Raw genomic sequence first — 12,691 nt, 5'->3', positions numbered from 1 at the left:
AAGACTCTGTGCATCAAGTGTTTGTTGGGATTTAACGGTGTTACATAGGTGAGCAAATGCGAAGTAAATTTCCTTTGCTACTAGCTGACCAGAGACAGGGATTCACAGTTGATATTGATTAAAAGAGCAAGCCTAAACTGATTAATCACTTGTTCACATCGACTGGTGAAAAGCCCTTTGGTCACTTATGAGTCCTGCCTCCCATTAATCTAGCAACACATTTTTAATAAAAGTACTCATAAAAACCACAGGTGGCCAGCGCCATCTTGGAAGAGGTTTGCCTTCACACTCATGCCAGAAGCCCTCTTCTCCTGATGGCAGCTCTGCTACGGCAGACAACAGCAAAAGTACCAATTTTTTAATATTGCAAAGTTGTACTGATGTAATTGATCAACTCGGCTTCCTGCCCTCAAGGGGCAGCCCTGGTGCTCAAAGAGGGGACGTTTGCCTTCCAGTTCAACTAGAGCCCCCCTTTTACTATGGATTTGATTTGATTTTTATCCCGCCCTCCCCAGCGAGCAGGGTTCAGGTACAACATACAAATATAAAAAGTTTCAACATTTCAAAACATAATAAAATTCAAGATAATACCACCGTAGCATAAATTACAAGATGGCTGGAATGTGGTTCAAGTGCTCTCAAGGAGTTTCCATTGCACGAGTACTCAGCTGCTTCAGAGTTTAACAAGTGGTTTTTCTTACACAATAAGCCATGAACAGAATGTGTCATTGGCTTATCTGAGAGGGATGTCTGGGACTGCCCCCCCCCCCCCAGCACCCTCTACAGGAGCTGGCACACTGAGGTTTGGCTTAGAGGGTCTGGTCTTGGAGGGGCTGCTGTGGGGGGAAGTGTTCCACCACACACCTGGGATTTTGAACTGACCGGGTCCACTGTAGCGTCCCCACCATATCTACAACCCGTAAGGCTGTTTTTAGAAGGTCTCTGATTAAGCAAGACTCTGGCACCGATTTTGTGTTTTAGGGCTGGGGCGCAGAAGTGCTTCCTTCAGAATCAATTCCACAACAGGACACCCGGCGTGGCATTTCCCTCCGGGCGGGAGCTCTCAGAAACTGACCCAGGGAGCCAAAAGCTGCCAAACAAGCAGAGCTGAAACATTTTGTCCCCCCCTTTCTATGAATAGAGAGAGAAACAGAGGGCCTTTGAAAACACTGTTGACAAAAGGGGGATTGTCTTGCTGGCTGACGGGGCAGGACAATGCCTCCACCGCCTGGCAGCCAAACAGGGAAAGAGCGAATGATATGTAGGTAACAGGTTTGCACAATGCAAGCCCGGGCACTCCTCCCTTTGGAGCCTGGCCTCTGCTGTTTCAGCCATTCATGCCCCTGCAGTCCTGGAACAACAGAGTGGCTCATAGCTGTGACTTTAACAGTGGCTTCATCAGCACAAAAACCAGCAGGTGACACTGGGGTCCATTCACACAACCATTTACCTGCCAGCCATCCGTTTTGTCCTGCCAAATAACAAGAGAAATCTTTCCCTTTTCTCTTTCTCCCTGGATATTTGATCTGGTGCAGATCCATGGTACAGTTCCCCCATCACAAGACAGGACTAAGGCTTATGAAGAACTTCCATCATATGCATGGGATGCGCTTCCATTCAGCAAACGCCTGTTCTCCCAGGTTGTGGCTTGGGCACCAGTGCTGGTGGTCACCAAGACTCTGTGGAGGCCCCGAGGCAGTCAAAATCTTGGGGCCCCCTGGCAAATGATCTCAGTTGGAGCACCCACCCTGCCACCTGCAGGCACCTTCTCAAAAGCCCCTTTAACAAAGCTGCAGGGGAGAGGCAGAGAGAGGAAACTTGGAGACAACGCCAGTAGCTGCACCAGACAAATTGGGCAAAGAAAAGCTCAGTTGCTGGCTGCACATGCAGGCTGGGAGGGATGCAAGCAGGGGGGAAATGAGAGGAAAAGCTGGCCGGGGGCCCCTAAAGGCATGGGGGCTCATAGGCCACTGCCTACTTTGCCTAATTGTTAATCCGGCTCTGTTGGTCACCTTGCTCATTTCAGCTTCTCCTGCTAACGATGTAGAGTCCTGCTAGGCCCTGCTTCCCTGGAGCCAAGCTACAGCGGCAGAAGGAGTCAGTGCTCCAGTTTAACAGACCACTTCATTGCAATTGACGTCCTGCTCTTTTCCACACTGTATGAGGAAGGTTAGGCGCTTATCTTTAAAAGAACCGTTTGCTCCTGTGAGCCTGCCTACCACAGAGGAGGACAACTCCTCATCCACAAATCCAAACAGAATGGACCGCAACATGTCTCTGCAGTGCTATCCTGATGTCTGGACATGACTTTACTCTGACCAGTGCATCAGCTTCCCTGAGCCACGCCCCTTGGTCAGGTGGGCCCCGGCTTAGGCTACAATCCGTTCACTCATCTCCATCTTTGTTATCTCAGCTGCAGCAACACACCTTGGCTTTGTCATGACAGTATCCTGAGAAGTCGCCGCCTCAGTGACTATCTTGACATGCCTTCCTCACACCCTCTCTGTGGGGACAAGGAAGGGATTTCTCCTTCATACAAAAGAGACGTTGTTCCAGGGTCTTGTTCCCCAGCCCTAATTCAGCAAGAGCCAGCCCCATCCTACTCCTGTGACTCTGACTAAAAACCAGCTGGTATTAACACATACACACACCCCAGCCTCTTTCAACCACACCAGTTGTGCAGTTGATCTTTCTCTTTAAATACTTCTGAATAGCACCTTGTACTGGTCACATGGAGTCTCCATTTTGGAACTGGACCACTGAACTAGCCAGGGTGATACAAACTGCCTCCACAACCTTGCATCTGCTCAGAATAATGCCACATCTTCAGTACTGAATTGATCTCCAGCAGTGTTATGATGTTTTTCTTCTTCTGTCAGCCTTTTAAGTGCCTTGTGTTTTCCACCAGGTGTTAGAGAGACATTTGATTAATGATGGGCTTTTATATTCAAGTGTCTTCTGTGCTCTCTCTCTTGCTGGTTTAGAAAGAGATTAGAAAAATGTATGGCCTTTATTTTCTCTGAGGAGCATAATTGATTCATTGCCTCTTACCCCAAAGAGCTATTAACTCGAACCCAGCAGCGGCTCTGCACCTAAGACAGCAGGACCAAACGTCCTGTCCAGAGACATTTCCTTTCCCTAGAACTCACTTCTTCTTCTCCTTTTGGAATCTTAACGCCAGAGGAAGAGTTCTGGAGAACTCATTTGGTCGATCCTATTCAAAGGCATTGTGTGGGTTGTGTTTGGAGCTTCTGGATTTCACTTTTGGCCTGGCAAAGCTGCTACTGCTAAGTCATTCCCACACAGCCAGAGGTGTCTGAGTGAGACCCCAGCTGCTTCTGCACCCAAACCTCCTTGAAGCACACCAGCAGGCAATTCCAATCATGGAAGCATACATCTCATCTTCTTCCCTTTCACCATTTCTGATTGTCTGTGTGTGTGTTAAGATCCAGCCTGCTGCTGCTGGAGAGTTCTGCAGAACCTGACACACAGCGTTGGGTCATTTTGGTTGGTCCTACCAAACAGCATTACATGGATTTTGGTTTTCAGTAGCACATCAGTCACTCCTCTTATTTTCTAAAACCGCTACGCATTAGGACTGGGCAAGCTGCAACAGCGACAAGCGCTCAGTGAGGTCCACAGGGTGGCCCGATCATGCCAGTCTGTACTATGCAGAAAGCAGGCTGGCTAAGCTGCCCTCTGTGCAGATCTGAGCAGGCTCGCATGGCACCTAAGCTCCAGGTAGAAGGAAAGTCCCACCAGCAGCCCCAGACTTGTCCACCTTCTGGTTTCCTGGCAATTAAGGGATGTTGAGTCAGTGGCTTCATCATGTATTATGATGAAGGAGGAGGACAGTGAAGTCCCTGCGCTTTGGTCATGGCCTTAAGCTTTTAATTTGGAGGCCAGGCCAGTCAAGGTCAACAAGCCCTCTGCAAGGTCTTCCAGGGCAAAGGGGAGTTCAGCCGCAACTGGGCAGCCTCCCAGAAGAGCAGCAAAGGGTTTCACTTCTGCCCACACTGCGGCTTGCATGGGGGGGGGGGGTCGGCATGCAATAATATGGATGAAAATGAATAAATGCGTTCTCCAGAACAGTCCTTTGCACTGAGCTCAGAAGACTTCCAGACTCCTGCTTCTGCCTTACACAGACACCAAACCACCTTTGCTTTCCAAGCAGTCTATGGAACCACATGGGATGCCTCAGCCCAAAATGATAAGACAGCCTCCTCCATCCTGATGCAGACACACGCTCACATACACCAACCCCTACGTCTCTTCAGGAAGCAGGAAAACACCTTCAGGTTGCATTTAAAGTTACAGTTGCTTTCTTTCTACCTCCCCCTCCCCCCCCCAGCTATTTTCCTGCCTGCTCTCAAACATCTGACATTCATGTCTTGCAGCTCTCAAACATCTGATGTTTATCCTATGTGGCTCTTACATTAAGCCAGTTTGGCCATCCCTGGTTTAGCCTTTCTGTGCCTTTTCTTAGGCAAGCGTGGTACAGCCGGACGCCCCAGGTGAAAGCAGGGGCCATGCATTTTCTCCGGAAAGGGTCTGCAGGGTGGGGGATTGAGGTGGAGAGAATCCCCTTGAGCACCCCCACCCACCCACCCACCGGCCATCCTTATGGCCAGATCTTCCAGCGGGGTGGACTCGAGGGCTCTTCCCCTTCCGAATTCAGAGTCCTTTCTTGGAGAAGAGGTGCCTCCGCCCGCCTCAATCCCTCCCGCAGCGTTTCGGGCGATGTCTTCGCGCAGCACAGCAGGTGCCCGGGCCGGCCGGCCGGCCGGGAGGGCGAAGCGAAGACCGCGTCTCCTGTCCAAGCGCCTGCCCGAGGGAGTTTGCAGAGGGGCCTGCGGGGGCTCTGGGAGGTCCGAGGGCGCTTCAGAAACGGCTCGAGAGGCGTGGCTGGCTCTTTCCTCAAGCGGCGCGAACATTGCAAAAGCCGCTCCGGACGAGCTGGCAAGTGCCGCCGCCCCCCCCCCCCCCCCGTGGCCCGCTGTGCAGAAAACAGAGCCCCCCGCCCCCCCCCCCGATCTGGCGGCGGCAGCAGCAGCAGAGGAGGCCCGCTGTGGGAGGGGCGGCAGGGGCGCGGCGCCTTACCCGGAGACGTCGAGGGAGAGCTCGGTGCCCAGCACGCACACGGTGCTGCTCGCCTTCTCGGCCGAGAGGCGCACCCAGCGCTGCTGAGCCATCGTCCTCCTCCTGCCGCCGCCGCCGCCCGCCAGCCTGGCCGAGAGGCGCTTAAGAAGAGCCCAGGTGGCCCCGCCCCTCCCCGCCCCTCCCCTCCCCGGCGGCTCTGCTGGGGCGGGCTCCGGTGGCCCCCGGGAGGGCAGCAGCCCCAGACACTTCCTGCCTGCCTTCCTTGCCTGGGGCAGCAGCAGCAGCAGCCAGCCGGCCGGCCTCTCTGGGGCGCGGGTTTTGGAAGTCCGGGGGCTCCTCCCCATCCCCTGCGGGGGGCCTGCCGCTTCTCAGAAGCTTCCTGGGGGGGGGGGGCAAAGCTGGAGGCTCCGAATGCGGCCACGTGGAGGCGGGAAACCCTCGCACTTTGGAATGAAGCCGGGGCTGCCCCTCGCGTGCTGGCAGACCTCCCTTCCCTTCCCTTCCCTCCCCCTCTCCCGCCCGGGCCCTCTGCCCCCAGCGGCTCTATTCATCCCCCCCCCGCCCATTCCACGGGGCGTCCTCTGCCTCCCTCCTCTCCACCGGTTGCTTTTGCTGCCACCGTGAACGGGGCCCTGCTCAGCTCTCCTGGCCCTGGCTGCCGCTGATGACGCTTGGCCGACTCAGCCATGGCAAAAAGGAAATGAAAAAGGCAGACTGCATGCTGGAGGTGGGGGGGGGGGTGGCAGTGCCCCCACAGGCCCCCCTGCAGCTACAGGCCTGCCCAGCCACAGCCCCCGGGGTGCCTCCTGCATCAGCAAGCAGGTTGCCAGCTGCAAGCAGCACCCACTTGGCCCGGGGAAGATCGCCGCCCGCTCACCTGCACGAGGCACAGAGCTGCCCAGGAAACAGGGCCTCGTGATGAGAGGGACAGGCAGAGTGGGGGCCCCTATCCCCCCCCCGCATGCTGCCCTGGGACTGTGCCGGGACCTTTGTGCCAGACTAGAGGTCTGTTCGGGGACTTGGGAGAAGACAAGAGGTGGGCACGTGGCGGCCCAATCGCAGTCCCTCAGGCAGGCAGCTTCTCAGCTGCAGGACCCACAGCAGACGCTCCTGGAATTGTGGCACCAGAGGATGCAGTAAGGAAACAGATCAACGAAGCCAGAAGGACACCAAGGGATCACCTGATACAGCCGCTCTGAGCCTGCTTCAGCAGGGAGCCTGGGATGGAAATAAATAGATCAGATAGGCCCAAACAAAACAAGAACAGAAAGCCACTGGGGACCAGATACAGCTCTCAACTTGAACCAGTTCAACACATCATTTATGCCCTGCAACTTATGGGAGACAATGATGCCCTTCTCTCACAGGCATTGGGAGGCAAATCTTTTCTTGCCCACTGACAGCCCCCAAACCTTCATGATCTTGGTCTTTTTGATGTTTACGGAGAGACCAGTTTGGTGCAGTGATTAAGTCCACAGATTCTTATCTGAGAGAACTGGGTTTGATTCCCCATTCCCCCACTTGCAGCTGCTAGAATGGCCTTGGGTCAGCCAGAGCTCTAATAGAGAGCCAATTTGGTGTAGTGGTTAAATGTGCGGACTCTTATATGGGAGAACCAGGTATGATTCCCCACTCCTCCACTTGCAGCTGCTGGAATGGCCTTGGGTCAGCCATAGCTCTAATAGAGAGCCAGTTCAGTGTAGTGATTAAGTGTGCGGACTCTTATCTGGGAGAACCAGGTTTGATTCCCCACTCCTCCACTTGCAGCTGCTGGGATGGTCTTGGGTCAGCCATAGCTCTAGCAGACCTGTCCTTGAAAGGGCAGCTGCTGTGAGAGTCCTCTCAGTCCCACCCACCTCCCAGGGTGTCTGTTGTGAGCGGTGGGGGGAGATAAAAGAGATTGTGAGCCGTTCTGAGATTCGGAGCAGAGGGTGGGATATAAATCCAATATCTTCTTCTTCTTTGATCCAACATTCCAGGCCTTCTTTAGTTTCCGAGAGAAGGGTTGTGTCGTCACATCAGCATATCGAAGATTCACTCCATACTACAGATGCTAATTTTCTGCTCAGCAGCATTTCCACCCTGCTGTAATCAAGCTGATTACGATGGCATCCTACCTCTGCATCCCTTACAAGCATTCCTTGCAGCACCCCTCCTACCTTCAGGCTAAGATAAAAGGACTCGGAGGTTGCTATTCTGCTTGTGTCTTCTGAGGAAGGGAACTTCAGCTCCCAGAAGCTCATACTCAGAACTTCTCATTGGTCTCTAAGGTGCTATAGGGCTTGAATCGGACAGTTCTACTGTAGACCAGCCGGGCTACTCTCTGAAACTATCAAATGAAGGCAAGTTTAGTTAGAGGAAATTTTAGAAGCACTTCCTATTTCTCTCCATTATCCCCTTCCTTTCTAAATGAGTTGGGAACCTGCCTTGTGGAAGGAAAAACTAAGGAAATTAAAGCAGAGGTACACTTTCTCTTTTTCCTTTTTTTGCCTTTACAAATATTTGCCTCTAGATAGCAGCAAACTACAGCTAGAAGTAAGCTCTGACATTATCTGAGAGTATATCTGCATATCTGGAAGTAAACGGGCGTGCCCTGCTGCTTACCCCCCCCCCCAGTGCTGAATGAGCCCCCACAACTGCCACAAAGGCACAAATGGCCCCAATCCAGCTGAAGCTCATTGCCCCTAACACTGCAGTCATGTGTACATGTACTTGATAACAAACCCCCTCAAACTCAGTGGAAAATAGTTCTGAATAAAACTGCTATGGTAAATCCACCAACCTGGAAAGTTAGACAAGTTTAGCACAAGTCCTGTAGCTTTCAAAGTCAGGACGGACTTTAGCTGAATCATTGTTGAGGTTTGCAACCAGCTGCTGGACATGTTCTTGCAAATTTTAACTGATGTTGCTTTAAGCTTTGTTCACTGGCTTCTTAACAAACTTGGCTTGAGAATTGTTTATCACTGGAATCCACAAAGGCAGAAGGAACTTGGTTTTGGGCATCCAGTGGGAAAATATATTTCTATTAAGTTTTCAATTTGTAACAGTTTTAAAAGTGGGAGGGGAGCAGAAAATATATTAATAGTCATTAATTTCTTATCAATACAAAAAGGTGTGATACAATCAAATGATTATGTGATGATGATATGTACCACAAAGGATGTGGATTTCCAACAGACCCTGACCTCATCCACTCCACCTCAAAAACTTTCCCTATATAAATTAGCATCAGTGACAGGGAGGCAGCTGACACCAGCACTTAAGGATTGCTTCATCCCACATTATGAGCGCTGGCAAGTGGACCTGAGCCACACAGACAAAACACCCTGCCCTGGAGGGTTTACCATTCAATTAAGACCAGAGCCACAAGACCAGTCCAAGCCAACAGAATAGGAATAGCAACAACACCCAGTTCCACCAGAAGTGACTGCAAGAAATCTGTCTCTCCCTCCCTCTTTCTCATGAGTGGGTGTTAAAGGTGTGTGTGGACATAAGAAAAGGGCTGCTGGATTACCAACCAGCCGTCAGTCTAACTTGGCATCCGTTGCCCACAGTAGGCAACCAGAAGGCCAAGAAACAGGGATGAGAACATACCCAGACCTCCCATGCAGCCACCTGAAGAGCAGCTTATGTGGCTGAACAGCATAGCTAGGTTAGCTAATGCATTTCCTGCATCCGTCTTAAAAAATAAATTGTGATCTTTATTTGCATTAAATACATATTCTGTAACTGCAGATTTGAACTGTTCATTGCATACTTATGCTTTTTTTCATTTTATAAGCTGAAAATCAAGCTAAATAATCTAGAGAACAACATGTAGCTTTAAAAAGTCCAGTTCCCAAGAATAATTTGGATATAGAGAAGATTTCCCATCCATCTCGTTCAGGAACATTGCAGAGCATTTAGGCAGGGGCTACGACTGCCAATCCCCAGGTTGGGGCAGGTGATCCCTGGGTTTGGAGTCCTTCCCCCCTCTTCAGGATCATCAGAAAGGTGGGGGGGGGTGGAGAGGAATGCCTGCTGCACACACCATTATTCCCTATGGAGTCGGATTCCCATAGGGTATAATGGAGAATTGATCTGTGGGTATCTGGGGCTCTTGGGGGGCTGTTTTTTTAGGTAGAGGCACCAATTTTTCAGCATAGCATCTGGTGCCTCTCCTGAAAACACCCTCCAAGTTTCAAAAAGGTTGGACCAGGGGGTCCAATTCTATGAGCCCCAGGTGCCCTTATCCATTATTTCCAATGGAGAGAAGGCATTTAAAAGGGGTGCGGTCCCTTTGAATGTGATGGCCAGAACTCCCTTTGGAGTTTAATTATGCTTGTCACAACCTTGCTCCTGGCTCCACCCCCAAAGCCTCCTGGCTCCACCCCCAAAGTCTCCAGATATTTCTTGAATTGGACCTGGCAACCCTACTGCAGTGGACACATCAGAGGCAAAGGAGAACCACGGACACTGAAGTCCCAAGAACTGAGGAGCCTTTGACGTGGCACAAACGACATGCCTACGACCTCCCTCTGGGACAAAGAAATCCAAGCAAGGCCTCCAATGAGGACCCAGCCAGCTCGACATGGAACTCTGGTATGTTTTGCATCAACCGGACAGTCAGATGGTGACACCAAAGAGTTTGCTGTCTGTGGATATCACACCTGTGCCTTTATTCATGATGGCAGGTTCTGAGGAATGGCTCCCCCCCCCCCTTTCTTGGCCTGTGTGGGAGAGGCAGGGAGCAGACGGGATGTATGCTTATGTGGCATAGGGTTTAATTTTCTGCTTCAAAATGCAAATCCGATTTTAAGAGTGCCTCTTGCCATTGTGTATTGTTCTCAAGGAAAAAGTAGCTCCATGTATATCACACCTCTTCTCAATTTCCTATCATCAAAAATTCGCTCATAAACATTGGTTTTGTATTCCAAATCTTTTACTAGTAGCAAAACGTTTAATAAATGAGTCTGGATTTGCATAATGTATGCAGAAGATACTTTAATACAATTTCAAGTACCAGCTTACAAGCATAACCAGTCTATATACTCCTGTTTTGCAATATTGCTTTATCCAAGCCACAGTTTAAACCAATACTTTGCTTGTACTCCTCACACTTCTATGTCGTTCTCATTAAATTCACTCCAACCGTCACTATTTACATTTACTTTTTCTTTCCTGTATGTATTGTTCTGTCTGCTTGACAAGTTGCATTGTGCAGTCACAGACCTATTTGGCTAAATTAGATGCTCAGGCTCTTTTTGCACCTTGGGCCAAGTTGCAGTCAAGCTGCCGCAGCAGAGAAGTTTTGAAGAAATGTCCTCATTCTGCAAAATCTTAGTCATCAAAATCTGGGATGTCACCCTGACCTGGATAGCCCAGACAAGTCCAGTCTCATCAGATCACAGAAGCTGAGCAGGGCCACCCTGGCAAGTACCTAGATGGGAGACCTTGGAATACCAGGGCTGGGATGCAGAGGCAGGCGATAAAATGTCCAAGCCCCACTAAAGGTTGGAAGAAGCCAACCATGACTTCCAGGTATGTGCACACATGCACACACACAAATTCTTACCTACCTCCCCCCCAAAAAAAACCCCAAAAAATCTGGAATGTCATCATAGCAATAGCCTCTGTAGCCTTTGGAAGCAAAATATGCTGAGTGTAAATGATAGAAACCTGGAATGAAAACCAGGATCCCAATAATCAAGACAGGGATAGCTCCGTTTATTTTCCCCTTGCTAATGTCTCCTGTGAGGAGGAGGGCTTCAATGATAAATTAACGATAAATTAATGATTAATTAGTTAACCCTTCCTCCAAAGAAAACCAAGACTTTCTTGGATGCCTCTATTTCATGTCTGAAAACCAAATATTGAGACAGAACTCAAGGACCCAAGTTTATATAGACAATCACTAGTCAACAAACATGAAGTTCTTACCAATACAGTGTGAAAATGGTAAACTTGATCAAAGCCAGCTCAATCAACACATGTGTTTCTGAAATCTTATGTGCCGTGATGGATTCTGAGTGTGTACACTTACTACTTCACACAGAAGTCTGTTGGCTGTCAAGGGGTTGTGTTCTGCAGAGACTCCTCGAGTTAAGAGAGCAGCCCAAGCATTCATTTTGAACAAGAAGTCTGAACTTACAAATCATTTGGTCAAGACAAACCGACTAGCAAAATTAGCACACCTCATTGACACCTCATTGAATTTAAGCTTACAAGATGGAGACAAAAATATCTTCCATGGCTTCGCTCCATCCCCAAAAGTGCTAAAATCTACAATTTCGAAACCTTCCTTTATATTTAATGCAGTGTTAGACTGGCCTTTGTCTGTTCTTGAACAAGGCCTTAAAACTGCTGTGCAGGGGGTTTTATTGCTGTTCATATTAAAGTTGTTTTAAGCCATTTCACATTCTGGTAAACCTGCAAGCATAGTTTGGTTGGAGGATTTTAAATTTGGGGGCTTCTTGCCCTGACAAAGGAAAGACAACTGTAATTCCCACGCACTTCTATCTAATGATTTGTCACATATATAAGAACTTGCCAGCTTCATTCAGTTTTGCTTTATCTAAAGATATTGTAATATTTTAATGATAAATTTAACAAAGCCAGCTGTTTTAAACATTTTATTGAATAAGCTGCTATAAAGATTTCAGTGGTGGTACTGTGGTTCAGTTACTAGGCAGATGAATCTGGGGGTCCTGTGTTCAAGTTCTACCTCTGTGTGACCAACTGGGCAAGAGTCTCTTGGTCATTGTTGCACATGTGTAAAACGGGTATGAACTGCCTCCCTTTCAGAGAGAACACACATACACAAAGATAGTAAAACTGTCCATAAAGTAGCCCATGGTAAATTAGTACTAAACAACAACACTGAGGGTAACCATAAAGGACTCCCCTTTCTTAGGAACTGCATAAAGCTAACGCAGCCCTCAAGAAGGAAGTCAGTTTAGCTCAGTAGGGGAGGAGCGGAATCCATGGAGCTGAGCAGAGAGGAAGAGGCTGGTAGCTGGGGAGGCTGATAAGCGCTTAATAAGATTTTCTGTGCCCAAGAAGGGCTGTGTCTTTCAAGCTGCAGATTGCAGCATTATCCAGCTTGTTGGAAGTGCGAATCCTCTTGAAAGAGAAGTGGCCCAGAGGATCCTGCACCTTGGTGGCCTTGAGAAACAGGATGTAACTCACCACGCAGTTTTCAAAGCATGAACCAGAGACACTGTCTGCAGCGTTACCTGTTCACTGCTACATTTCTGTGTTAGCTACATCAGCTTCGTTGCATCGTTGTGTATGGTGAAATGGCTGTTGGAGATTTTAACATTTTAAATCAATTTGTCTTGCCAGTTCTGTTCCTGAATTAGCCCACACAGAAATAACTTATATTAACACCCTCAGTTTTGCTACTGCAAAACATCACAATAACTACACATCTTTTAGACAGAAATCCATAAAAACTCTTCTCATGAGATGGCGCAACCAAATGGCTGCCACCCACCTCAGAGCTTTCTCTAAGGGCCAGACGAGACATAAAGGCATCTTTGGAGCTGCTATGAGAATAAACTCCGTTTTAAAGTGGAGGCACTCCTGTTTCTGCCCCGCCCCCATCCTTATC

At 49.3% G+C, this 12,691-nt stretch overlaps 1 protein-coding gene across 1 annotated transcript in view; it reads right to left on the bottom strand.

The window, feature by feature from the left end:
* The window catches only part of LOC132586788 (protein-arginine deiminase type-3-like), a 36,526-nt gene extending 31,319 nt beyond the window's left edge, over positions 1–5,207 (bottom strand). The window contains exon 1 of the mRNA XM_060258889.1: positions 5,101–5,207. Within this exon, the coding sequence (XP_060114872.1) occupies positions 5,101–5,192 (92 nt within the window). The 5' untranslated portion in view covers positions 5,193–5,207. The remainder of the gene's footprint in view (positions 1–5,100) is intronic.
* Between the last annotated feature and the right edge of the window lie 7,484 nt (positions 5,208–12,691).

This window comes from Heteronotia binoei, chromosome 18, assembly GCF_032191835.1.
Source record: "Heteronotia binoei isolate CCM8104 ecotype False Entrance Well chromosome 18, APGP_CSIRO_Hbin_v1, whole genome shotgun sequence".
Taxonomy (NCBI): Eukaryota; Metazoa; Chordata; class Lepidosauria; order Squamata; family Gekkonidae; genus Heteronotia; species Heteronotia binoei.
This window is presented reverse-complemented; position numbering and strand designations above follow the sequence as displayed.